Genomic DNA, 25,741 nt, shown 5'->3' with positions numbered 1-25,741 from the left:
AAATGGGCAAGAATCTCCAAGTCAGGGAGACAGTGGTCAGAGTTCCTCAATTCATGGGGCCTTTTCATGATAAATGGCTCTGCTGAAGGTGACTGCCCTTCGAACCCAACATGGTCCCGCGGTAAAATCTTCTCCAAATTGGATTGTTTCTGTCTCTGAAGGCCTACAATTGAAGAAAAACATCTATGGAAATAATCTGGGGAGAAGGGAGCGATCACGCTTGCTTAAGAGTCAAAATCAAGAGCTCAATGGAAGAGAAATTGGTTAAACATCCACATGAATTATTATTGAGAAAAGGCAAAGCAGTCTTGGTCAAATATAAAAGAGGGACGAAATTTAATTTGAATGAGAAGTTAAATCTTATCTCACAAGAAGAACAAAAAGAATTGTAACCATACTGCTTTCAGCCATTTATTTGGTCAGTGCACCGCCCGACAGCAGGAGCCCCGGCAAAAGAAACTCATCACCTACACTCCTTCGATGAGGAGACGGATTCAGAAAAGGTCCTTAAGGCGTGAAGTTAGACGGCTAAAGTATTCTATTACGAATCCCCTTGAGCTTCCTATTGAACAGAAAAATCTTATTAGGAACTATAAAGCAATGGTCAAGAGCAATAAAGATCCTTTGTCACCAACAAGACAATGAACAGATGTTGGAGGCCATCAGCAAACTGAGGGACCTGGCATATGCGCTTGCGAAGAGAAGGATTGCTATGGGGTGGAAGACATGCCATAAACCACGAATAGAAATATGGTGGATGGATTTGCAGAAATGGACGGAGGCGGAAACTGTGGTATGGCAAGAAACTAGCAGCGCTGGAGGGCAGGAAGAGACCAAGACCCCGATGGCTTGGAGGCTCCCGATAGCAGAATTGTTTGGGTCAATACAAGGTGCTTCAGATCCCGCGGGTAGAGATACCCCATCGCCAGAGGCAGAAACAGAACGTTAGCAGAAGTAGGCTCGTAACGGGGGGTGGGATAAGGGATGCAGTGAGCGCGACTTGGAAAATCTACAATTGAACAGCTATTTTATACACTGCAAGTTTGGTTTGTATTGTTGTTTTAAATATTCAATAAAATGTTTTTTAAAAAAAAAAAACAGATGTTGGAGGCTCTCTGTGAAAATAGTTCCCGCAATTTCTGATCAATGATAAATAGTAAAGGAAAGAAATTAGCCAACATCACCCAATGTAATCTGGTTCCAGAAAAGAGGTGGATAGACTACTTGACAACGAACTTTAAAAACATGTCAGCCACCCTGGAAAATCAACGGTAGATCATCAAGTGGGAACTTAACGTTGATGTAAAATTAATAGAAGATCTAATCACGAGCGCCTCATCATCAAAGGCAGCGGGCCCAAATGGGTTAACTTATCAGGTTCTGAAGGCCAACGTAAATACCTGGGCAATACATCTCGATACCCTCTATAGGGAAATACTGGAGTCCAAATGCTTCCCTCCTTCTTGGAAACAAGCAGTCATAATACCATTCTACAAAGGGGGGGGACAGATCACAGCCCGAAAATTATAGGACAATTGCCCTCTTGGACATTGAAAGCAAGATATTCATGCGGATACTCTTGATAAAACTAGAGGATTGGGCCAAATCAAATAACATTGTCTCCAAATTTCAAACAGGTTTTAGGAGAGGAATGTCTATGACATTAAATGGCATCACCCTGAGTCTCCTAGAAGAACACCCGAGAACATTTGGAGAGGGTCCGCTTTTTGGTGCTTGGGTAGATCTATCCAAAGCATTTTACCTAGTAAATATGGAGAATCTGTGGGCAAAACTGAGAAGGTGGGGTCTCCCAAACAAGCTTCTGGCAATATTAATTGAACTTCACAAAAACACCTGGCTTATGGCAAGACTTGATGAGGCTGGTCATCTTTCCAATACAATAAGCGTGGAACAAGGAGTGCGACAGGGATGCATGGAAGCCCCCTTCTTCTTTACCCTATACCTGTCAGATCTGGCAGACTTTCTTCAATCGTGGACTATGGCAAGTCCCAAACTTAACTCCATCAAGGTTTTTTGGCTCGCCTATGCAGACATCGTTCTGATTTACAGGACAGCAATAGGTCTGCAGCACTTACTAAATGGATTAAGTGAATACACCAAACTAAATGGACTACAAGTAAATCCAAAAAAGTCCAAAATTTTGGTTTTGAAACATCCAAAAAAGCAAATTTTTTGAAGGAGACGCAATTACACGGGTAGACAAATTAGTCTATTTGGGCTACACAATGTCTGCCTCTCCATCGGTGAGCAAAGTAGAATTTGAAATCAGATCCAAAGTGGATAAAACAATACCTCAGATGAAAAAGATCTACTTTGAGCTTTGCAAATTGTCGATTAAACCATTAATAAAGTTATATAACGCCAAAGTAATCCCTGTGATATTGTATGGGTTGGAGGCACAACCAAAGCTCTGGGACATAGACTGGCAACAGGTGGAGGGTCGTATTTGGAAGAGCTCGTTGGGTCTGCCTAGCTGCCTTCCTATTCAGGTCTTAAGGTTTGAGCAGGTAACTTGGAGACTGCCATCTCTCTACAGACTAATAATTCCACAAAAAGACTCTTTACGAAGACATTAAACACCATCTCCAAATTGACAGCTCCAAGATCCTCCAACAGCTGGACATAAAAGTCAAAAGAAATCTGGAAGGAGCCGACTCAATGGTAGCAACCCTGAAAGAGAATCCCTTGAAAGCAAAGAAATTGGAAACAATGGACTGGATCAAAACAGGATTGGAAACGAGGCTGGTAAAACGAAAGAATAGCTTTTTAGTAGTGGAAAAAAACTGGGAGATCTGGCCAAATATCTGCTAAAACATCCCAGCAGTGAATCAAGATATGTTTTTCTCAGAGCCCGCCTTAACTTAATTCTTACAGGTGACATCCTAAGTATTAGAGGACAAAGCCAGAATATAATATTTTGTAAAATCTGTGCAACTCAAAATAAGCAAAACCTTCATCACTTACTCCTACAATGTAAAGGAACTTGGGAGACTAGAGTGCTCTACTTTGGGAAATTTGGGCATAAATTAGAGTGCTTGCATTCAGAGAACTTTTGGAATCGCCTGATTTCGGGGCACAACACCGCCCTGACAATTGCAGTGGTTCAGGTCCTTTTAAAACCTGGCCTGCCCCATTCAAGTGCTGGGCAGACTGGGACAAATGTTTCAATAGATATTAAGGTTTAATACATCAGCAGTAATTAACATTGTACAATTGGGGTGCAGGTTTTTGGGGAAATGAAGGTGTTTTTACTCTTTTTTCCCCCTTTTCTTTTTTTACCTTTTTATTTTTTGATTTTTCTTTTTAAAGGCTTGTCCTCTATTTCTGTGGAATGGTTCATAAGAAAAGTGTATTTTTATTGTGGCAAATTGGCATAATGTTGGTTTTTATATTTTGTAAAGATCTACTGGATAAAAAAAATAAAAAATGACACTTAAGCCTGAACTATGCCAAGAAAGAAGGTTAGCAGATACTTTAAATCCTACAGACTCACTTCATTTGACCACCAGGAGGTGGGCCCCTAGGGAAGTAAGGAATTAATTGATTGATTATAGTTCTCAAGCTAGCTGGAATTGCTAGTCTTTCGCTTCTTTGATCATCCCTTGCCAGTTACCCAGTACACATGGTATTTGTATTGCATAATAAACCTTTTCATCCAAGCTTTACAAGACATTTTCTGTCAATCCTCGGTCATGACAGTTAGCACTGGAGCCATATTTAGTTTCCAAAGGACTGCATGTATGATAATTATACATATTTGGCATAGTCATTTTTTGTAATGGACAGCTATCTATACTATGAACATGCGCACGTTTCAGAAATTGTGAAAACCAATTACTCCTACTCTGAAAAATAAGCTCAGTGGTTTTGAATTTGGCCCAATTCATAACAATTCTTAAAATATGCACCCCCAACATTTACCAATATGAATACGCACGCAGATCATACACTGAGCATGTGCGCAACCAATCAATGGTAACACAAATCTGCTAAAAAATGTATTGGAAAAAAGCCCAGATTGTGAAACAAATGAAGTGACACGCTGACAAGGAAACCATTTAGTAAATGAAAATTCCATATAGGAAAGCAGAAATACATGCAATGGTTAGTTTTTCCAAATGTTAAATCTGTAGGAAATGCTGTTTTACCGAAATAAGGAAAACATTTACAGAATTATATTTTGTTTAGTGCTGTAACAGAATCAAGCCACACTGTTTCTTGGACAAGGGATTTCCAATAAACTAGCTGAGGTGGCAGAATGAAATTCCTCACCAAAGAGATCCTCTTGTGGTGTTTCAAGTTTAATTATTTTTTTTTATTTGTATTAGCTGAATCAAATCAACCTTTCAAATGCAAAATACATAAAAATACAAAAGCAGGATTATTTACGTTTAACATAGATAAAATAGAATTACAAAAGATAAACACCATCATGTGACAATACATATTAAAATGAATAGATTTAGCATCTTTGGCCATATGCATTTTATCATTGCAATTAACTTAAATACTTGAGAATATAATACATGAAGATTGCATAATGCATGATTTGCCTCAGTTTGGGCATCGATAGCATTAATTTCCTGTACTATCCATTTTTAGACTTGACAAGAAATTTACGTTTGCAGTTTGTAGTGGTAGATAACAGGAACCCAAGATCAATGACCAACAAAAATGTGGATCCGTTGAACACAAATATTTGGAATGTCTTGAAAAGTGCATTTCTCGTGCAGGTCGTGGTGCACTACATTCTGTAATAAGATGCACAAGGTTTCACAAGTGTATTACTAGGCAAAATCGACAAAAATTAAATGCTACGGCCAAAAGTTTTCGTTTGGCTTGTATGTCCCTGGTGATCCATAAATTAAAACGTAATCTTAAAATGCCATTACGAAGACTGTGTGAAGGGCAACGTATCAAATAGGAGGGCAATATTCATAGTTTTTTGTGTGGAAAACGAAATCCCTCTATGTCATGATACAAAAGGCACCATGCCCTGTTGGTTATCCAATCTGACTCAAAACAGTTTTGATTTGGCTTTGTCTGGATTGTGTAATAATAATTGTTAGGCAGAAACCTGTGCAGTTCCCTTTGGGAACACTGCAAAAGATTTAGGACTACAGGTGTTAGCAGTAAACCCACTTGGTAGCAGTCTGTACCACCCAGATTTACCTGGTAGCTGTGGCTGAGCAGTCAGACTTCCCACAAGAAGAGTTAGGCAGTATGCAAAGTATACAAAATAGGCACTCAGGTACAATAACACAAGCAAACACTGACCAGAGCTTTGGTATCAAAGTATATAATTATTTATTTAAAAACACACTGTTTAAAACACTCCAGCACTCTTATTGTAAAACACTCCAAACACAGTTACTATTATAATATATACAACCCTTATTCCTTATCAGATAAGTCTTAGTTAACACCACTTATTTCCATACAGAGGGGAGCGCTTAACTATAGATGGCACTCCAATAGGTTTATGAAGAAGGGAGGGAAAAAGAAAGAATATGGAAAGATACACCACTCTAAGATTTAGGAACACTATTAGCAAAGCAGAAGAGCAAAAGTCACTTGTGAGCCAAAGTCCACAGGCTGGGCCCACTCTTAGAGAGAGCAGAGCACAAATGCGCCCAAGATCACACAGTTACACTAGGCTTAGAAAGTCTTGCAGAGAGTTCGAAAAGAGTTTAGAGAGGCTCAGAAAAGTTTAGCCAGGATGTCCCAGGCTAACCCAGGTTCGAAAGCCGGGGGCTAAATCTACCCCGTACAGTGGGTGGCAAGGGAAGCCAGGCGGGACACGGTACCTTAAGTGGGAAGGATCCTCCAGCGGTGGCAGTTGTTCCTGGCAGTGGGTGCAAGTCTCGTTGTCGTCCAGGGGAAGAGCAGATCTCGACTTGGAGGAAAGATGAAGGTCACTGCCAGGGAAGAAACCAGCCGCAGAGTTTTCCGGTTGAAGGTATTACCCTTTATTTCGCGGTTGTGGTAAAACGTGGTATTCCGGTTGCCGGGGTGCTTGGCACAGGCAAGGCGGCCACGAGATGCGTCGGGAAGGCGAAAAGACGGTGAAACTGGTTATCCCCACCAGTCAAAGGAAGAAGACTCTCCGGCGGAAGATCTCCTCTGTCGTTGGGAAAAGTGGTGAGACGGTCCAGCAGGGCTCCACCGGTGGTGTCGTCGTGGCAGGTCGGCTCAGCTTCTCCCTCTTTGGATTCTTAGGTCCTGTGGCGACTTCTGAAGTTTCAGTCCCCAAAGCCCTGCTTTTATGCAGAAAACCCCCATTCACTCAGCCTAGCTGTCACTCAAACATGCTAAGTGGTGAGCCGGCCGGCTCACCACTTGGGCCAATCGGGACGGAGTGCGACTTGAGTTGCCTAGGCAACTCAGTCCAGGGTGCCTAAATCCCTCTCCACCCCTCCTAAGTACCCCAGACAGAGTGGCACCACTTTGGAGGGCTTCTGTGGAGAAGCCCGCCAAAAAGTGGAACAAAGGGCTCGACTTTGGTTGGAGTCACAGAAGAGAACACAAACGCCATTTTAGAATCGAGTTTTGGCAAAAAATACCAACCGGAGAATTAATAATAATTAAATAAACCGGCGGTATGTTCGAGGCTATCGTAATTAAATAAATAAAGATAGTAGCCTCGAACATTGAGAAAATCCCATAGAGAAATATTCGCGGTTGAATATAAAAAGTAGTATCCACTTTCACCAGCCAAAACTCGATCAGGGGGCCGGAGACGTGCCCCCTCGACTAACAGACCCCGGGGCAATCGAATTGCTCCAGCCAGTACGTCCACAATATGATGGTTTGTACTGGTTCTGTTCAGAATTCAAGACTAGTAAAGTCAATGGTGACTTTACATGCCCTGGGAGACAGTAGTCAGTCCCAGGGTATGGAGTCTATACTGGGGGGTCACTATGACTCCCCTGTGTTACTGCACTACGGGTGCTGTGTAACACACATCACAAAAACACATGAAGCCCTATGGCGTAAAAGACCCCACAGGCTATTAAACACGTCTAGAGTGAAAGAAACACACTCAAATCATGCCCAAGAGTGAGGGTAAAAGAGTCTCACTCTTGGCAGGAGAAAATAATAAACCCCAAAAATCCAGCAAAGCTGCTGGGGGACTCACTAGGTTAGGAAATTCAGCCTAAACAGAGAATTCTCCCCAACAATAATTCCAGTGAAAAGTCTGCCAAGTTTAACACCTGATAGACCTTTGAGAGCCATAATTTGATGAATGGGCGATTTGTGACAAAAATGTATTTATTTAGTTAAGGTTTTCATCAAAACATTAAAATCAGTGGAGACCAAACATTTTCTGAAAAGAGAACATAAACGCCAATTGTACACAGCCTGAAGGGAAACCAAACCTAATTCATACCTTATCCAGGCGGCAGGTATGCAGTTGGGTAGATGTAGTATATGCCCCCAGTATTTGGCTTCCCATTTTGAAAATTGAAAAGGTGAGTTGACATTTAATGTTTCTAAACCATATAAAAGAGCCAGTATTTTCATATTCCAGAAATGCCATGCCGGCGTAACTGAACATTTTCTATATTTGTACATAAGAATTCTTGCAGGTGAGATGGATGAAGTAAGCCTCATTTCCACTCGAATTAGATGGCCTGTTGCTTGAGAAGAACACTCAAATATGCCAAGTTAGGTGTATTGAGGCACCATTTTTATAGGAGACTGGTCGAAGGGCCAGACATAGGATAATGGTCCAACCCACCTAAGTGAGTAGACAACAATTTGTGTTTTAGCTATGTTGATTTGTAGCTCATTCTTTTGTGTGTAATTATAAAAAGCCATCAAAAAGACGCTGTAGACCTAGCTGTGTTTTGGAAATAAGAACTAAGTCGCCTGCGTACATAAGTGTTTGGATTAATTGATTATTAAGTTTCTGTGAATCCGATACAACACTGACTAAAACAAATCTAACATCCTGGATGGAATCATTGAAAATCGCAGAGGCTAATAGGCATCCTTGTTTTAAGCATCGTGAAGTGTTGATCTGGTCTCTTAATAAACCATCTTGAGAGAGACAGACTCGAATGTAAGTTTGTGAGTGCAACGAATGGACAACATCATATAGTGTTGCAGGACAATGATCTTTGCAGAGCTTTGACAACAGGATGAGACGACTCACGAGTCAAAGGCAGCATTTAGGTCGACAAAAGCGAAACAAACCTGCTGCTTATGCATGTGGCATTGCATTTTGATGGAATTTAAGGCAAAAAGTTTTATGGCTGTGCCCATGCCCGCAACAAATCCCGTCTGGTGGGGGTCACGGAGCTGGGATTGTAGAGTCCAGGCATTCAATTCAGAAATGATCAGTTTAGTAAAATCTTTTCCTGGCGCATCCAGTAAGGCGATGGGCCGATAGAGGGCACACTGCGATCACCTTTTTTAAAAATAGGAATGATTATTGAAGTTTTCCAAGACCGTGGAATGAAGCGTGTTCTTAATATTTTGCAGAAGATTTTATATAGAATGTTAGCCCATTCATCTGGATGAGATTTGAACATAAAGTTTGATAACCCATCTGGGCCCATCGCCTTGGACGAGCTAGCCTGCATTATAATAACTCGAATAGTGTCTGGAGACATGTGTAGGTGCCATGGAGATGGGGATGTAGGTGTATAAACTATTTTTGCAAAAGCTGGGTCAGTATACAAAGATGAAAAATGGTTGACCCAGTCTGTTTCATGGACACCGTTGATTTGTACATCCCCCTGTAGATGGCATTTTCGGTTATTCAGCAATTGCCACATATCAGAGGAGTTTTTATTGGACATGGCGCTTTGCATCACTTCACTGTCTTGTTGAAATTGAGAAGCTTTCCGACTTCTCAACCAATTTTTGTAACAGCATTTAGCCGTTTTCAGAGTTGCCAGCAGTACAGGTCTTGTGATAATGAAAGTTTTTTCTTTTGTTTTTTTAACTCAGCTTTGATTCGGTGAGTATCTGCATCAAAGGTATGAAAATGTCGAACTTGATTATGAAGTGGAATTATAAGTCTTCATAAACGGTTTTAATAGATCAGAATATTGCTCATTATTGGAATGCGATGCATTAAAATCAACTATGTTCTTAAAGGCAGTTACTGTGGTTGTATTCCACCGGAGACGACATCTTGCTGAGTTGACTGTCGCCTCTGCCTGCAAAACTCTTTGCTCTGATTTTAGAAAAATCCCAAGCAATGTGTGCAACAAAGAGTCTGTGGTCACTATGAGATTGATCACTAATGATTAGTTTTTTTTACACTTTGAAAGAGTTGGGGACTCATATGGGATACATTACTCACCGTAATCGTATTTCTGATGCTTGTATCTGCTTAGATTCACATGCTGTGCATAGGCCGACATCTAGTAGAAGTTGCGGAGTATTACAGTTTGTTTTTCGAAACTCGAAAATGGGCGTCGACACAGGGTGTGCCAGTAATACTATCCCTAGTGTGACATCCACTGTACCCATGATCCCTCACGTGTGTAGGACCCTCAGATTGTATTTTTTTTCTGACATGAGGTAGCATGAGGAGTAGCGCGAGTACAGATAATCCAAGCAGATAGGTAAGACTACAAGCATCCATGCGCCTTCTCTCAGAGGGGAGGAAGGGTGGGTCGCATGTGAATCTAAGCAGATACAAGCATCAGAAATACAATTACGGTGAGTAATGTATCCCTTCTGAGGCTTGTGGGATCTGCTTAGATCACATGCTGTGCATAGATTAGCAAGCAGTACCTGAAGAAGGAGGTGGGATGTGAGAAGGGACATGAGCAAATAAATGTCTTAGAACCGCTTGTCCCACTTGTGTACCTGTCTTGGAATGCGTGTCAATGCAGTACTGCTGAGTAAAAGTGTGAATAGAGCTCCAAGTAGCTGCTTTGCAAATGGTGTCAAGGGGTACATTTGCAATGAAAGCCAGAGTGGCCCCAATGCCTCTTATAGAGTGGGCGCTTGGCGTGAAAGGCAAAGTTTTTTCAGAAAGGGAGTAACACAGCTGGGTACAGTTAATAATCCACTTGGAGATGGCACCTTTAGAGACGCGATCCCCCTCTCTGCCTGTAGCTACGGAGACAAACAGTTGGCCTGTTTTTCTTAGCGGTCTGGTCTTGTTTACATAGTAGAGGACCGCCCTACGCATATCTAGGGTCTGTAGTTTCACCTCAGCCGAGCTTTGTGGGTTTTGGAAGAAAGCCGGAAGCTCGATTGACTGGTTCACGTGGAATCTGGAAATAAACTTAGGAGAGAACCTAGGGTGTGTACGCAAAACCAGTTTATCCTTGTGAACTGTAAAGAAAGGATCTTGCACTGACAGAGCCTGAATTTCACTAACCCTTCTTATGGATGTAATAGCTACTAAGAAGGCTGTCTTATAAGTCAGGTGTTTGAGACTGCTTTTATGCATGGGTCCGAATGGGAGGCCCATGAGTTTAGCTAGCACCACATTAAGGTCCCACCCTGGTGGTGGGTTTGAAACAGGAGGGTGAAGTCTCTTTACTCCTTCCATGAAGGCTTTAACCACTGGAACTTTCCACCACAACACCTTGTTATGGGAGGTGGTGTATGCTGACAGAGCTGCCAGATGCACCTTCAGTGAGTTAAAAACCAGTCCTGCATCCAGCAGGTGGAGCATGTATGTAACAATCGTTGAAGGAGTGCAATTAACTGGGTTGATTTGTCTCTTCTGGCACCAGATAACAAATCTCTTCCACTTGTCAAAGTAGCAGTGCCTCGTGTTAGGCTTCCTAGATTCTTTTAGGATGTCCATACATCTTTGAGGTAAATTTAGATGTCCAAACTCTATGACCTCAGGAGCCATGCTGCTAGGTTCATTGAGCTGGGTAGAGGATGTACTGTTTGACCTTGATGCTGGGACAGTAGGTTGTACCAGCCCGGGAGTTTGATGGCGTTGCACGTCGCTAGCCTGCGTAAGTGTGGGAACCACGGTTGTCTCGCCCACATGGGAGCAACTAGGACGCGCGTCATCGATTCCCTGTTCATCTTGTTCACCACCTTCCTGATGAGGAGTTGGTGGAAAAGCGTATGCAAACATTCCTGACCAGTTCATCCACAGGGCGTTCCCCTGGGATCCTGGTTGTGGGAATCTGGACGTGAATCTTGGGCATTGTCTGTTTTCTCTTGTGGCGACTAGGTCTATGGTGGGGGAACCCCACTGAGAGAAGAGATCTTCTACGATTTCTCTGTGTAGACACCATTTGTGCTCCTCTGGGAGGGGATCTGTGCTTAGTGCATCTGCTAGAGAATTGAGATCCCCTGGAACATGTTGCGATGACAGGAAGATGTTCTGTTTGAGTGCCCATATCCAAATTTTCTAGGCAACTTTGGACAGATTTGGCGAACAAGTCCCTCCCTGCTTGTTTATGTAAAACATGGCTATAGTGCTGTCTGTCCGGATCTGCACTGACGGATTCAGCAGGTAGGGTTCGAACGCTTGAAGCGCTCTGAATACTGCCAGAAGCTCTAGCAGGTTGATGTGATTCTTGGCCACTGAGTGAGACCAGAGCCCCTGAGCTGTGTGGTGGAGGAGGTGAGCTCCCCACCCTGTTAGGCATGCATCGGTTGTGACTCCCGCCTGTATCTCGGGATCGTAAAAGGGTTTCCCCTTGGACAGATTTTCTCTTGTCCACCAGTGAAGGCTTTGTACCAGTGTTGGCGAAACCACCACTAGATCATCCCACTGACCACTTGCCTGAGACCACAGTTTCGCCAACCATTCCTGCATGGGACGCATGCGCATGCGCGCGTGGAGGACCAGGTAAATACATGACGCCATCATGTCTAGCAAACGCATTGCTTTGCGTACCGTTATCTGACGACCGGCCTGATATTAAGGAATTTGCAGTAGTATATTCCGAATTCTCTCCTCTGATGGAAAGGTCAACTCCTCTTGTGTGTCTAGGATAGCTCCTAGGAACTGTTTGGAGGTGCTTGGCACCAGACTTGGACTTTTTCTCGTTTATTGAGAAACCCAATTCGAAGAGGAGGTCGATTGTTCTTTGAATGTTCGTTCTGCAAATCGCTGGGGTTTCCCCCGTGATGAGCCAGTCATCCAGGTAAGGGTACACCGGGATTGCCTCCCTGTGTAGGTGTGCTGCCGCCACCGCCAGTACCTTGGTGAATACCCTTGGAGCCGAGGCTATTCCGAAGGGCAGTACCTGGAACTGGTAGTGCCGACTGTCCACCTTGAAGCGCAAGTACTTTCTGTGCGCTGGGAACATGGAAATATGAAAATAGGCATCTTTCATGTCCAATGTTGCCATGTAGTCCCCCTTTTTTAGGAGGGGGATTACCTCTTGGAGAGTAGTCATGGGAAACTTTTGGGGCTTGACATTTGTTTGCAGGCCGTAAGTCTAATACTGGGCGCATTGTTAAATCTTTCTGTGGTACAAGGAAGTAAGTTGAATAAATACCCTTGTTTACCTGGTGTCCCGGGACGAGTTCGATCGCGTCCTTTGCTAGCAGATTGACGATCTCCTTGAGGACGATTCTTTGGTGTTCTAGAGAATGTGTTCTTTGTTGTGGAGGGTGGTTTCGGGGACGCTCCAAGAGTTCTATGCAGTATCCTGCGGACGCTGTGGACAGCACCTATCTGTCTGATGTGATACCTTCCCAAGCTTGGGTGAAGTTGGAAATGCGTCCTCCTATTGGGGATGCGTGAGAAGGGACCCTGAACGGAGTGTCACTGTTTTGGTGGAGGCGTGCCGCCGCCTCTACTGGGGCTGCCTCTACCTTTACCCCGTCCTCTCTTATTCCCTCTACTATAACCTTGGATAGACTGTTGGTTATTGTTCCACTGCATACCATGGCCCTGGGAATAGTTTGACCCTCTTTGGGAATTTTGTCCGCGTGTGCGGCGAAAATTACCATTACCCCTTTGATTAGGGGGTTTGGTGGTTAGTTGACCTAGGGACTTGAGTGTTTCATACTCGTCCTTGACAGTTTTCAGCGCGTCCTCGACCGCCTTATCGAACAATAGATCTGGCTCCACCGGTTTGTCTAACAATGAAGCTTGTGTTTCGGCCTTGAATCCAGACTGCCGTAACCAAGCGTGTCTCTTGATAACAGTACCCTCTGCCATCAATCTACCGGCATTATCTGCGGCATCAAAGGTTGCCTTTAAAATGCAACCGGATACGGCTCTCCCTTCCGCCGAGACTCGTGCCAATTGGCTCTTTAGGGGCTCTGGAGTGGAATCTATGAGTGCCGCGACTTCCTCCCACTGGTGGCAGTTATAACTCGCCAGTAGGGTGGTGGAGTTGGCGATTCTTGCTTGGTAGGCGGAAGTGGAGGCAACCTTTCTGCCGAACCCATAGATTTTCTTGCTCTCCTTGTCGGGAGGAGCTTCTGATGATAAGGGTGTTCCTGCCCTTTTGCAGGTGTTTGTAACGACTAGGGAGTCCGGTTTCAGATGCCCTCTTATATACAGTGGGTCCGATTGGGCTGCCTTGAATAGCTTCTCAATCCTGGGATTGACTGCCCTGGTGAGATTGGGGTTTACCAGTGAAGGGTCTATTCTTCTTTGGATGGACTTGAGGATAGGGATGGCCTGCGCAACAGGTTTCCTTTCTCCCACCAACTCTTCGGCAAAATCTCTTTCCTCTTGAGCACGCTGAGTGTCAATGTGGAAGTGGTTTGCTGCTCTAGATAGGACCTCATTTAGGAGGGGCTGGTTGTCGACAGGGGAGTCAGTAACCGGTGGTTCTTTATCTACTGGGGAATCTACCCTGTATATTTCTGGGTCGTCCTCTTCCTCCTCTTGTTCCTTATCGTCCCCATAGTAGCCTGTCCCAGTCTGTTCTTCCAACATGCCCAAATCTGTATCCTCACAAAGGGAAGGATCTTCTTGTTCCTGAGAATAAGGGTGAATGTGGAAGAGATCTGAAGACTGTGTTGTTTCGAACTGGGACTTTTTACTTGGGGGGTTAGGATCCTTGGAGCCTGAGGGTGCTGACCCGTCGGGGTTATAAGTGAGAAAATGTTTGGGATTTTTAGAATAGAAATCTGCCAATGATGACATTCTTGTCATGACTATGTCCTCACTGGACCACTCTCTTGAACTGGGAATGACTTTGCCTGGGGGGGAGTTTCCCTGACTCATCTATAATAGAGGTGTGCGACCTGTTTGTTTGAGTGGAGTGGAATGTTTCTGCGGTGTGGAAGTAGGCTGAGACTGCTTCCTCTGTTTTCCCCCCTCCCCGTGGCTGGAAGTGTGTTTGCCCTGCTTCTTTGGGCTTTCGGAGCTTTTCGACGCCTGGCGTCGAGCTTCGGTAGTGGTGGTACTATCCTTCGACCGTGTAGGTTGGGATTCGGGAATGGGCGTTACTTGTACTGACGCCGACTCCTGGAGTGCAGTCTGGGGATAGAGTTCGCTTTCGTCTTCCGACGATCGAACCTCAGTTACCTTGGGGAGTGATGCACTTTTGGCAATAGTGGATGATTGCCTGGCGTCATGCGGCGATCTAGATTGCGAACGCTCAGAGGATGCCGATTCGGACCGTTCCCTATGTGCCTCTTTCCGAGAGCTTGACGTGCGCTTCGAGTCTCAGTGGGACTTCGTGTGTTTGGAAATGCTGTGGGTTGCGCTTACGTCGCCGGGGTTCTTCCCCATAGCCGCCCTGCTGGACGACCTTCCGAGGTCGGGGACCTGCGCCTGGCTGTCTTTCGACGCCGTGTTGCCCTCGCTGTCCGAAAGTACAGCATCACTGCGGTCGCTGAAGGCACCCTCCGCGGCCATGGCCTCTTGACGCCTGGCGTGGTGGGCCCAACGCTTGGTGGAACGGTCTTTTAGTGTTTTAGGTTTGAACCTACTACACACTCTGCAATTTGCCTCGGGGTGATCCCTTGGCAAGCAGAGATTGCATGTGGCGTGTCTGTCAACCCAAGGATACTTGCGGTTGCACTTTGGGCAAAATTGGAAAGGGGTACCCTCCATACGCACCTTGAGGCAGCGGGCTGGTAAGTGTAGGAATATATATAAGAGAATATATAAGAGTGTAGAGTATGTCCACCACCCACTGTCGCTATTTGTAGGGACGAGGCCAGAGGCCTTCCGAGGCCCGGGCCGAGGCCAGAGGCCTTCCTAGGCTCACTCCTTCGTGAAGTTCTCGATGGTCGCCTTCTTCTCCGGTTCGGCGTCGAGTGTCGAATTTCGGTGGCTCGACGTTAGGGTGGAGGAAAAGGGGAAAATAACAATATTTTTCAAAGTATGGCTAATACAAGGGAACTCCGCTGAATACTTCCAACCAGTATGGCGGAAAAAAACTATCTGAGGGTCCTACACGCGTGAGGGATCATGGGTACAGGGGCGTCACTCTAGGGATAGTATTACTGGCACGCCCTGTGTCGACGCCCATTTTCGAAAAACAAACTAATACTCAACAACTTCCACTAGATGTCGGCCTATGCAGAGCATGTGATCTAAGCAGATTCCACAAGCCTCAGAAAGGTATATATATATATATATATATATAAAATCAATGGCACTTGTGCTGAGTCCACGGTGCCACGTGTGGTTAGGGGGCAGGTCCCCATCGACAGAACCACTGATCATATAAAAATGTTGGTCTTTCATAACATTGGTCCATCTCTGCACGTCTCGGTTATTACAGGTCAGGTTCCAGCAGTCCAAATTAAGGTCACCTACAATAATTGTGTGGGTGATTGTGTGCTTCAACAATATCATGTCCAAAATCGTGGTTAAACCATCATAGAAGATGTCATCTGACATTGTGGCGGTGTTGCAGTAGATGTTAACTAGTGCAATCACCTGGGTATTGCTAATAATTTGGACTAGCTGGATCTGAGCACCAACGGATGACCAGGGCAATAAGCACTAGCTGGGTTTTTTTTTCTAAGTTTTCCGAGTCAGAGGAGCCTGAGAAACTTGGAAAGAAAAACTGCAGCGTTTTCCAACACAATAACGTTGTATTTATGTTTGCGGTCGCTTCAAAAGTGAACGCAAACATAAATACATTTTTAAAGCTGCGGTTTTATTTCTAAGTTTTCCGGGCTCCTCCAGCCCGGAAAACGTAGAAAAAAAAACCCAGCTAGTGCTTATTTTTTTTTAAAAAATAAATAGCACTTACCGAGATTCAGCTGCAGCTTTCCTGCTCTGGTCTCCGGTCCCCGTCCTCCGCGTACAGCACTAATGAAGGGAAAGCCACCCAGCGGTAGCTTTTGTTTACTACAGCTGGCTGGCTTTTCCTTCATTAGTGCCGCAAAAGCAAAAACCAGCACAGGAGGGCATCCATTTCACAAAATGGATGCGCCCATGTGCTTGCTTTTGCGAATTTTGAGCTTGAATAGCTCAAAATTTTACATAAGAAGTTTTAAAAAAGAGAATGCTAGTATTTTTTTTATGTTGCCTATCTATTTTTTAAATAACATTTTTTACTAGATTATGCCTTTAACTGCTACAAGAAGGCCTGAAGATGGTCTGCCTCCACTAGGGAGAGCTGGAAGCAGAGTAATATCATAACCATCCCATAGTGGAGGAGTGATGAGCCACGTTTCTTGTAGTGCTATCACATGATGGATGCCTGTCAAATTAGCAATGGATGAGTGCAGATGTGAATGGCCCCTGGTGTTCCAGCTTGCGATTTTCAGGATGTAAGGGGCATCCGACGTTAGTGGTTAATGCTGTTGGGTGGAAACACAGTGGGTATCTTGGCTGGCTCTATTCACGCCTTGGTAAATATTCGGTTTCAAGATGGTATTTTGTGCTTTGGGTGGGACGCATTCCGGGTCCTCTGCTAAGAGAAAACCCATCTCAAACAACTGCATCCTGCATCGCCCGATAGAGTCCCAAACTACTCCAGAATCCATAGGCGCACTACTGAACGTGTGAGATCAGAGATTAACTATTTGGTCGATGTCTTGTGTTGTCAAGTTGTGCAATTCAGGGACATCACCAAAGGGGTTCAGGAGACACTGGCGATTCAGGTCAGACTGGGAAATTCCCATCTCTGCATTTCAAAATAAATGTATGAAAATTTGCTCGGCGTGGATGCAAATGGCGTGAGGCTGGTTGCAAGCTATTTTTCAGTGGAAGCCATTTCAATTTTGAAGGGTCTGAGCCTGGGCTTATTCTGGAGTATGCGCGACTAGGTTCCTCGCACACTGCGTGATCAGTATATGAAGGGGTATGAGGGATGTGGCCACTGAAACCAACCGTGAAGGGAGGAAGAGTAGTTTGCACTCCTCTTTGTGGATCAGAGGAGGTAGAAAGAACTTTGGCCATGCTTGTGGCTAGGTATTCATCCACTCTCCGTTTCAAGTTCTCAAACACATCTTGTGACGTTGGTACAGCGCCTGTTGTGTTTACGTGAACTTGCGGACAAAAGGCTACAGATTTCTTTGAGGGTGGCAAAGTGACAGGCAAAAAGTCCTGTGCAATTGAGGGTTGAATTGGCATAGTTTACGAACTCTGAACTGTGGAAGCAGGTATTAGGCCACTAGGAATATCAGGAGTAGGGAGAAAAAGCAGCATTTTGTTTGTTTAATGGGGCTTGATGGTTCTCTGCCCCCTTAGTTCGTTGTATGCAAGTACTAACTGTTAAAGAGGCAAAAGAGATCCGCCTACTTGATCTTTATTAAGTGAGCTTAAAACAGCAGAGGTCACCAGTGGTAAAGTTGTGGGGAGTAAAGGCACTAGAGCTGAGAAAGGTACCTGCTCAGCCGAAGCAGCTGCTTTAGCATGCGACACAGTCGTTTTGCTCAGTGCCTTGAAAAAGGAATTGAGTGTTTTTTGGTGTGTTTCACGTTTGCCATATTCTTTGTTTTCTTCAACAGAGACAGGGGCTTCTTTTTAGCAAATTTGGGATTCCTGACTTTAAAGCGCATCTGAGTGGCTTAAGCATTGGCCCGATGGTGGCTCAGTTACTGGTACCAAGTTCATTTTCTGCCTCTTCAGAGCTAACATGGGGCGGGTGAGCAATGGTTACATTCTTTGTATTTGAGCTTGGGGGGTGGGGGGGCACATGCTGGTAATAGGGCGTATGATGCCAGAAATCAAGGTAGAACACAAGAACTAGGATCTATCTCATGATTGGAGGTGTATGCTTGTGTGATGGACTTAGAAATATTCTGAACATCAACATATTCCACCGAATTACCCAATGCATTAGTCATTAGACAGGTGAACCCGCTTAGACTGTATGGACGAGTAATGCACTGATAACCACTTCGCAGTTCAAATTGTTTTGACTGATGAGAAACCTTTGTATCAAGCGACTCAGAGTTTACACAAACTCATAATGTTGGTATTAATAGCAGTAAGGGCAGGTTGAATCATAGATGAGTATTGTAGAAATAAATCAGACGAAACTGATTTGGTTGGTCTGGGTGTGGGTAAGGCAAAAGAATGTAACATGGAATTGCGGATGTCTACCTGGGACAGGAGGTTAATTACATCATCCTCACCTTCATAAGAACCCTCAAAAGGATGAGCTTAGTAGGGGATCATCTTTAAGGTGCATCTGTGATCACTGACACCTCACACTCAGAACGCATAACTGGGCATAACCTTCCCAATTTAGAAGAATCGCTGAGGAAATGTAAGTAGCTGTTGGAAATTCTTGAGACAATGCTTTTTGACTTATGATTTTCTGTGGGAATCAATATTCTGCAACACGGTCACTAATCAACAGCAGAGCAATTTGAAGATGCACTGGCGTGACCACTATGGGAATTTCACACATTCCGATTAGGCAGTCTTATTACGGCACACCCATGATCGACAATTCTTTGGAAGATACTACAGCCAATTTTAAACACAATCATTAGAAACCAATATAACAAAGCACGTGGATCTGTAAGAGACAGTACATGACACTAGCAGCATACAAGTACTGTCGACTAAATATAAATGTATGTTGTCTATGGCATCATAGCTTCAACACCTAAACGCAGGCACACAGTTTATGACTTGGCAGAATTTCTTTAGCTTTCTTACCAAAGTCTGTGTCCACATTGTTGCTTCCTTCGCCTCCACCTTTAGTGCCATTTCCCTCACCGACCCCTTTACAGCTATTCCCACTGCTGATCTTTCCTCCAGGATTAAGGGCACATGCCTTGGCGATTGAAGTCACTAAATATTCATCATCTGCATTGCGCCAGCCCCACCAACTGATCTCTGGTTGGCTGCACCGTGCAATCACAGCTCCATTCTTCTGATGCCTGTATTGTGGTGGAAATGGATAGTGAGTCATTTGGCCAGACATCTTACAAAACAGGTTTGTTAATAAAATAAAAAACAACCAGAACAGATAGAAAGGCAACACTGGTGAAAAGGGTTTCTTTGTTTTAATGAAAAATCTGACGGCTGTTCAACATCAAGTATCTTTTTCAGAACTTCAAACTTCTGAAGCAACATATACATTGACCTTTGGTTGAACGTTGATTAAAACAACTTTGTCAAAACATTCCTGTCTAGTCTTCCCATTGGTGTAAGGATACATTACAATTCAACTGGATTTCCCCCTTCCTGGTGTGCATGCAGCCACACTTACTGTATGCATCCTAGCTTTTTCTTTTAAGTTTGGGCACATATAAGCACCTTATATTTATTTATATTTATTTATTGTGGCCAAAACAATGCTACAGAGAAAAGAGGGTGTTGGGAAGAGGTTGGTCATCGTCACAGTCCTACAACACATACACAGTCTTCATGTCTCTACCTCCGATATCACTTCATTGATCTTTTCTTTTATTCCTCATGTCCCCCTCTATCTTTTAGTCTCACTTTCGTCCTAGATATCTCTTTTTACCATTATCAAATTGTTGAGAAACTTATTGCAATACATCATCATAGAAATACACTAAAGCGTAATGGTTAATGCAGACTCCATGAAATAACTAAATCGTAATAAGACATGTCAATTAACGTTCCAAATTCCATAAATAACCAGAATATCACTTTCCCACAGAGATCACCGTCCTAGCAAGGCCCACAAATCTAGGAGCATGGGGCTCTTTTGTGCTAGGCCTCAGTGACATTGGGCCACTACTTCGTCAGCCTCTCATCTTTAGTGCATGTGCAGTATTCCATGGTTTCCTTAAACATGTTACTATGGATTGGCCTAAAGAGTGATAGGAGTACCTCTCGTCTTCACCTGTGACCGCATGGGCCCAAGTGTAAGGAGTGTACCACAAATCACAGAGAGCTGCCCTTGGCCCAATGCCAAACACATAAAGAGCCCATAACGAGGCATCCTGATCTAAACAGCATAAATAGCTTCATGGCCTCCTTTGTTATACTTGTGGTGGCAACATAAACCTCAGTCCCCCATAAAGGTTTGTGATTCAAATGCCAGAACACCATAAGGTGTTCAATTGGGTTACCCAACATCACCTTCCTTCACATCCCAAAAACTCTCCCTCGCTTGCCTAAGGGATTACCCGAAAACTAATACTTTAGAGTAGCCAACAGAATTCTAAGTCCAATTCATACAAAGTTTTCTTTACCTGTTTCAGTCACTGGATGTTCATATCAGCATCCAAGCCTTAAATATCTTTCAATGTTTCTTGATGCACTTTGGCATCCAGTTACCTCATTTTAATCCATTATGCAATTTGTAAGCGAGCAATCTGAACAATGGGACACAACCAAGTCTCTAGACGTAAAAGTCCAACTGGAATTCCCTTTGACAACGAAAAGAAGCTTCTAAGGAAGGAATGAACAAGTTACTTTCTTACCTGGTAACGTTCTTTCGATGGGATGGTCCGACGTATTCCATATCTACGACAGGTAATGTCCACAGCTGTGCCGCTTCGGAAAATCTTCGGCGTCTGCGTCCTGCGTCGATGCGCCGTCCCCAAGGACCTCCGACAGCCGACGTCACCAATGTGATAAGTAGGACGCACGACGCCCGTAGCCTCAGTTGTAGTTTTTTTTCCCCCAGAACGTGTGACACCAGTTTTCTGCCAGTCAGACACACAAGGCATTGCGGAACACAAGCTGCAATCGCAAAAGAAATTCAGCAGCGGGGAAGGTAGGGAGGGAGCGATATGGAATACGTCGTCGGACCATCCCATCGAAAGAACGTTACCAGGTAAGAAAGTAACTTGTTCTACGAGGTGATTGGGTCCTCCGACATAGTCCATATCTATGACAGACTCCCAAAGCAGTACCAAGCAAGGAGGTGGGAAAAGAATTTAGAATACAAATTTAGCATGCCCAATCAAATTGCGGAATAAAGGACTGCCTTGCCAAAGGCCAGAACCTGCCCTCGGATGGAATCGAGGGAGTAGTGACGTACAAAAGTATGTACTGAAGCCCAGGTGGCTGCATCACAGATGTGATGAATAGGAACACCCCTTTGCAGGGCAGTAGACGCAGCCACTGCCCTGGTAGAATGGGCCCGCAAGCCAGCCGGAGGGTCCTTACCCGCCAAGCGGTAACACTCGGAGATAGCTAAAATAATCCAACGAGACAAAGTCTGTTTCCTCACAGCTTGTCTCAAACGCTTTCCAGTGTAACCAATGAAAAGTTGATTGTCCACTCTGACCCGGGACATGCGCGAAATATAAAAGCTCAACGCTCTCCTAGGATCAAGCCTATGGAGCCTCTCCTCTTCCTTACCAGGATGTGGAGGAGGGTAGAATGCTGGAAGAACAACTTTCTGGCTCAAATGAAATTCCGATACCACCTTCGGAAGAAAGGAAGGACAAACTCTAAGGACAAACCTGTCCTTATGAAACACAGTGAAGGGTGGCTTAACTGAAAGTGCCTGTAACTCACTCACTCTGCGAGGGAAAGTAACCGCAACCAAAAACAGTTTTCAGAGTTAACAGTCTCAAAGGGCAATAATGCAAAGGCTCAAACGGAGCACCTATAAGAAACTTAAGAACAAGGTTCAAATCCCAACCGGGCACCAGAAAAGGTAACGGAGGGAACACATTAGTGAGCCCTTTCAAAAACTGAGAAATTAAAGGAATCTTAAAATAGGAACATTCTTCAGACGAGCGCTTAAATATGGACACCGCCCCCAGATAACCTTTAATGGTCCCCACTTGCAAGCCCGTGGGCCAAGAAAAGCAAAAAAGACAGAACCCTGGGAATGTCAGACTCAAAAGGATCCACATTCTTAACTCTGCACCAGTCGCAGAACTTTCTCCAACGGCAACGGTACAGAGACTTTGTTGCCGGCCGCCTGGCCGAGAGCAACACCTCCATCACATCTTCAGGGAGGTCCCAATCCTTATACCTCAACCTTTCAGAAGCCAAGCGTGAAGGTTGAGGGATCTGACCTCTGGATGGAGAACCTGACCCCCCTCCCGTGAGAGCAGATCGTCTCGGTAGGGAAGACGACGTGGAGGGCAGATGGACAAGTCGAGAAGGTCCGGGTACCACGTCCTCCGGGCCCACACCGGAGCAATGAGGATCATCCGCAAACCGAACCTCCGTAACCTCCACAGTACTACCGGGATGACGGGGACTGGAGGAAATGCGTACAGCAGTGGGAATGACCACTCCACCACGAACGCGTCTCCTAAGGCTCCTTTTGGAGGAAATTCCCGCGAGCAGAACCTTTCGCACTTCAGGTTGACACTGGAGGGAAAGAGATCCACTTGAGGGGTCCCCCAAAGGGCGAAGATCTCCAGGAGAATCTCCTGAGCCAGCTCCCACTCGTGAGAGATCGCGCTCTGCCTGCTCACAGCATCCGCCGTCTCGTTGTCTCCGGCCAGATGAACAGCCGAGATCGAAACCTCCTGCTGTATGGCCCAGAACTCAAGCTGCATCGCCTCCCTGCACAGAGGAAGTGACCCTGCCCCCCTTTTTGTTGAGGTAGTGCATGGACACCGTGTTGTCCGTTAGAATTAGGACACTCTTTCCTCGCACAGTCGGCATAACAGCCTTCAGGGCTAGCCTGACGGCCATCAGTTCCAACAGATTGATATGGAGTCTGGACTCCGAAGGAGACCAACGACCGCTGACTCAACTCGTTGGCATGAGCTCCCAATCCCGTGAGGGATGCGTCCGTCACGATCGTCACCTCCGGCCAGGGCAACCAAAGTGGGGCCCCCTTCATCAGATTGCCTTCGACGGCACACCAGAGAAGGTCCTGGGCGACAGAGGGCGGCACCTGATCAGAGTCCGACAACCTGCCGGAGGACTGAGACCACTGGAGCTTGAGTGCCCATTGCAAAGATCTCATCCGCAACCTAGCCTCTGGCACCAGAAGAATGCAGGATGCCATGAGGCCGAGCAGTCTCAAGAACTCAGATGCTGGGAGAGTCTGGGCAAGCTGAAACTTGTGCATCGTCTGCTGAATGTGAAGAGCCCTCACCTGGGGAGGAAAACGCAGCCCCAGGGATGTGTCGAGCACTGCTCCGATGTACTGGAGCCGCTGTGTTGGCGTCAAATGGGACTTCTTTAAATTGAGGGAGAAGCCCAGCTTGTGAAGGGTGTGGCAGGTGACGGACAGATGATCCAGGACTTGCTCGGGACAGCTCCCCCTGATTTAACCAATCGTCCAGGTAGGGGTAGACGTAAATCCCCCCCCTTTCCTCAGATGCGCTGCCACCACCACCATGAGCTTGGTGAAAACCCTCGGGCGGAGGTCAATTCGAATGGCAGGACCCGAAACTGAAAGTGCGAGTCGCGAACCGCGAACCTCGGGTTCTTCTTGTGCTTGGGATGGATCGGCACATGGAAATAAGCGTACTTGAGGTCGAGCGACACCAACCAATGCTGAAGTTGAAGGGCCTGGTGGACTTGAGTGAGAGAGAGTAACCATCTTGAACTTGTCCTTCCTGAGGAGTTTGTTCAAACCGCGCAAGTCCATGATGGGTCTCAATCCCCCTTCTTTCTTCGAAATCAAAAAATAAGGGGAATACCAATTCAGTGTTCCTCTCCGCTACAGGCACCAGTTCTATGGCGCCTTTCTCCAGCAGGGCTTGAATTTCCTGCGCAAGGAGCGGATCCGGACTCTTCAAAGAGAGGTTCCCGGTGGATTGTTGAGGCCTCTGTCGGAAAGGAAGACAGTAGCCGTGGGTTATGATCTCCAGAACCCACACATCTGAAGTAATGGCACGCCACTCTACAAGATGCTGCGCCAGCCTTCCCCCAACCGGCGAACCATGGGACCTGGCCTCATGATTGAGTGGTAGCGGCTGCAGCGTTGCCTGAGGGCAAAGAGGCAACTGCCCGAGTGGCCTCTTTGACTGACAGCTCCTTTTGCTTTACTGAAGGACGAGTAATAGCGAAAGGAACCTCCCCTCCATTGTTGTCCCCTAGGACGAAAAGGCGGAGGTTGTCGAACTGCAGCGCCCAACGACTTTGCTGCAGCTTTGGAGGTCTGCAACCTCTCAAGGCTCTTGGCAGCCTTGCTGCCAAAAAGATGTTCACCGTCAAAGGGCATGTTGAGGAGATCAGGAGCGAACCCAGACTTCCGCAACCACACAAATCTGCGTATTACGGTGCTCGCCGCCATGGACCGGCTGACACAATCTGCCATGTCCAAACCCGACTGAACGGCCTCACATATGGCATCCTTGCCATCCTGAACCATAGAAAGGAAACCATCCCGTTCGTCCACTTCTGGAATATGTTCAGCCGCTAATGCAACACAGTTCCACAGAGTGTGTGTGAAATGAGACAAGGCACATATGGAGTTGGCTGCCTGAAGCGCCATACCCCCTGAAGAAAACACTTACTTCGCCCAGCCGTCAAAACGTTCGTCGTCCTTATCCGGAGGGATGGTAGGATACGACGCCTGCTTTGCCGGGGCGGGAGCCACCTGCACGACCAAACTCTCCGGAGTGGGGTGCCTGGACAAGTAGCAGGGGTAGCTACTGGCTGCACGGTATTTTCGCAACAAAGACTTGCCCACTGCCGGGAGACTCCCCGGAGCAGTCCAAGCCACCGCAACCCTTCTCTGCAGAGCCATATGAAACGGCAGCACTGGGTCCGTGGGGGGACCAAGATCAAGGATGTCCGTGAGATCATCCTGAACGAAATCCCCTGGGGGGAGCCGACCATCCCAAGTACTCGGTGACCCGAGACTTAAGGCGCCGGTATGAAGAATCGGCATGAGTGCCAAGCTCCTGCCTAGAAAACTCCACCTCCGGAGAGGTGTCCAGTCCACTGGCATCATGCAGTGACTGCCTCAGGTCATCAAACTGGCTATGGCCCGAGAGAAGCTCATCTGGTACCGGAACCAAGACTTCATCAGAGCCTTCATCACCCTCTGAAATGTACTCCAGGCGGTGAGAGGAAGACACCTGGGGACCAAAGCTATGCCTGACCTTAGCCAGAGCCTTTCTAGGGGCTGACCCCATGCCACGGGGCCCCTCTGACACCACCGCCTCGAAAGGCGTCGAGGGCGCCGAACGAGTCGGTGCTGGCGTCGAGAGAATCAGCGTCGACGTCAGCTGCAGCGCCGCCAGCATCGACGGCGTCGACACAGGCCTCGAAGCCGGAGCTCCGAGCGTGTCTCTCGACGACCTAGGCGCCGACAGCGTCGACGACCCCCTCGGAGGCGGAGCCTCGAGAGAAATTGGCGACGACCTCGGCGCCACAGGCGTCAATGTCATCCTCGAAGACAGCACAGGATCACCCGGTCTCGAGCTCGTCGAGGACTGGGACCTGGAACGGGCATGGCGAGAACTGCTACCCTTGTCCGAGCGGGACCTTTCCCGCAAGCCGTGCCGACCACCCGAGCCCGAAGGCGTACGAGCGGCG

At 46.1% G+C, this 25,741-nt stretch overlaps 1 protein-coding gene across 2 annotated transcripts in view; it reads right to left on the bottom strand.

Annotated features, from left to right (window-relative positions):
- MTMR4 (myotubularin related protein 4) overlaps positions 1-25,741 on the bottom strand; it is a 1,314,188-nt gene that overhangs the window by 872,813 nt on the left and 415,634 nt on the right. For both annotated transcript variants that reach the window (XM_069614837.1, XM_069614836.1), the window contains one exon: positions 19,010-19,233. In XM_069614837.1, coding sequence (XP_069470938.1) covers positions 19,010-19,233 — 224 coding nt within the window. The remainder of the gene's footprint in view (positions 1-19,009; positions 19,234-25,741) is intronic.

This window comes from Ambystoma mexicanum, chromosome 9 (genome assembly GCF_040938575.1).
Source record: "Ambystoma mexicanum isolate Mex_15411 chromosome 9, UKY_AmexF1_1, whole genome shotgun sequence".
NCBI lineage: Eukaryota > Metazoa > Chordata > Amphibia > Caudata > Ambystomatidae > Ambystoma > Ambystoma mexicanum.
Note: the sequence above shows the minus strand (reverse complement) of the source record. Positions and strands in the feature narration are given on the sequence as shown.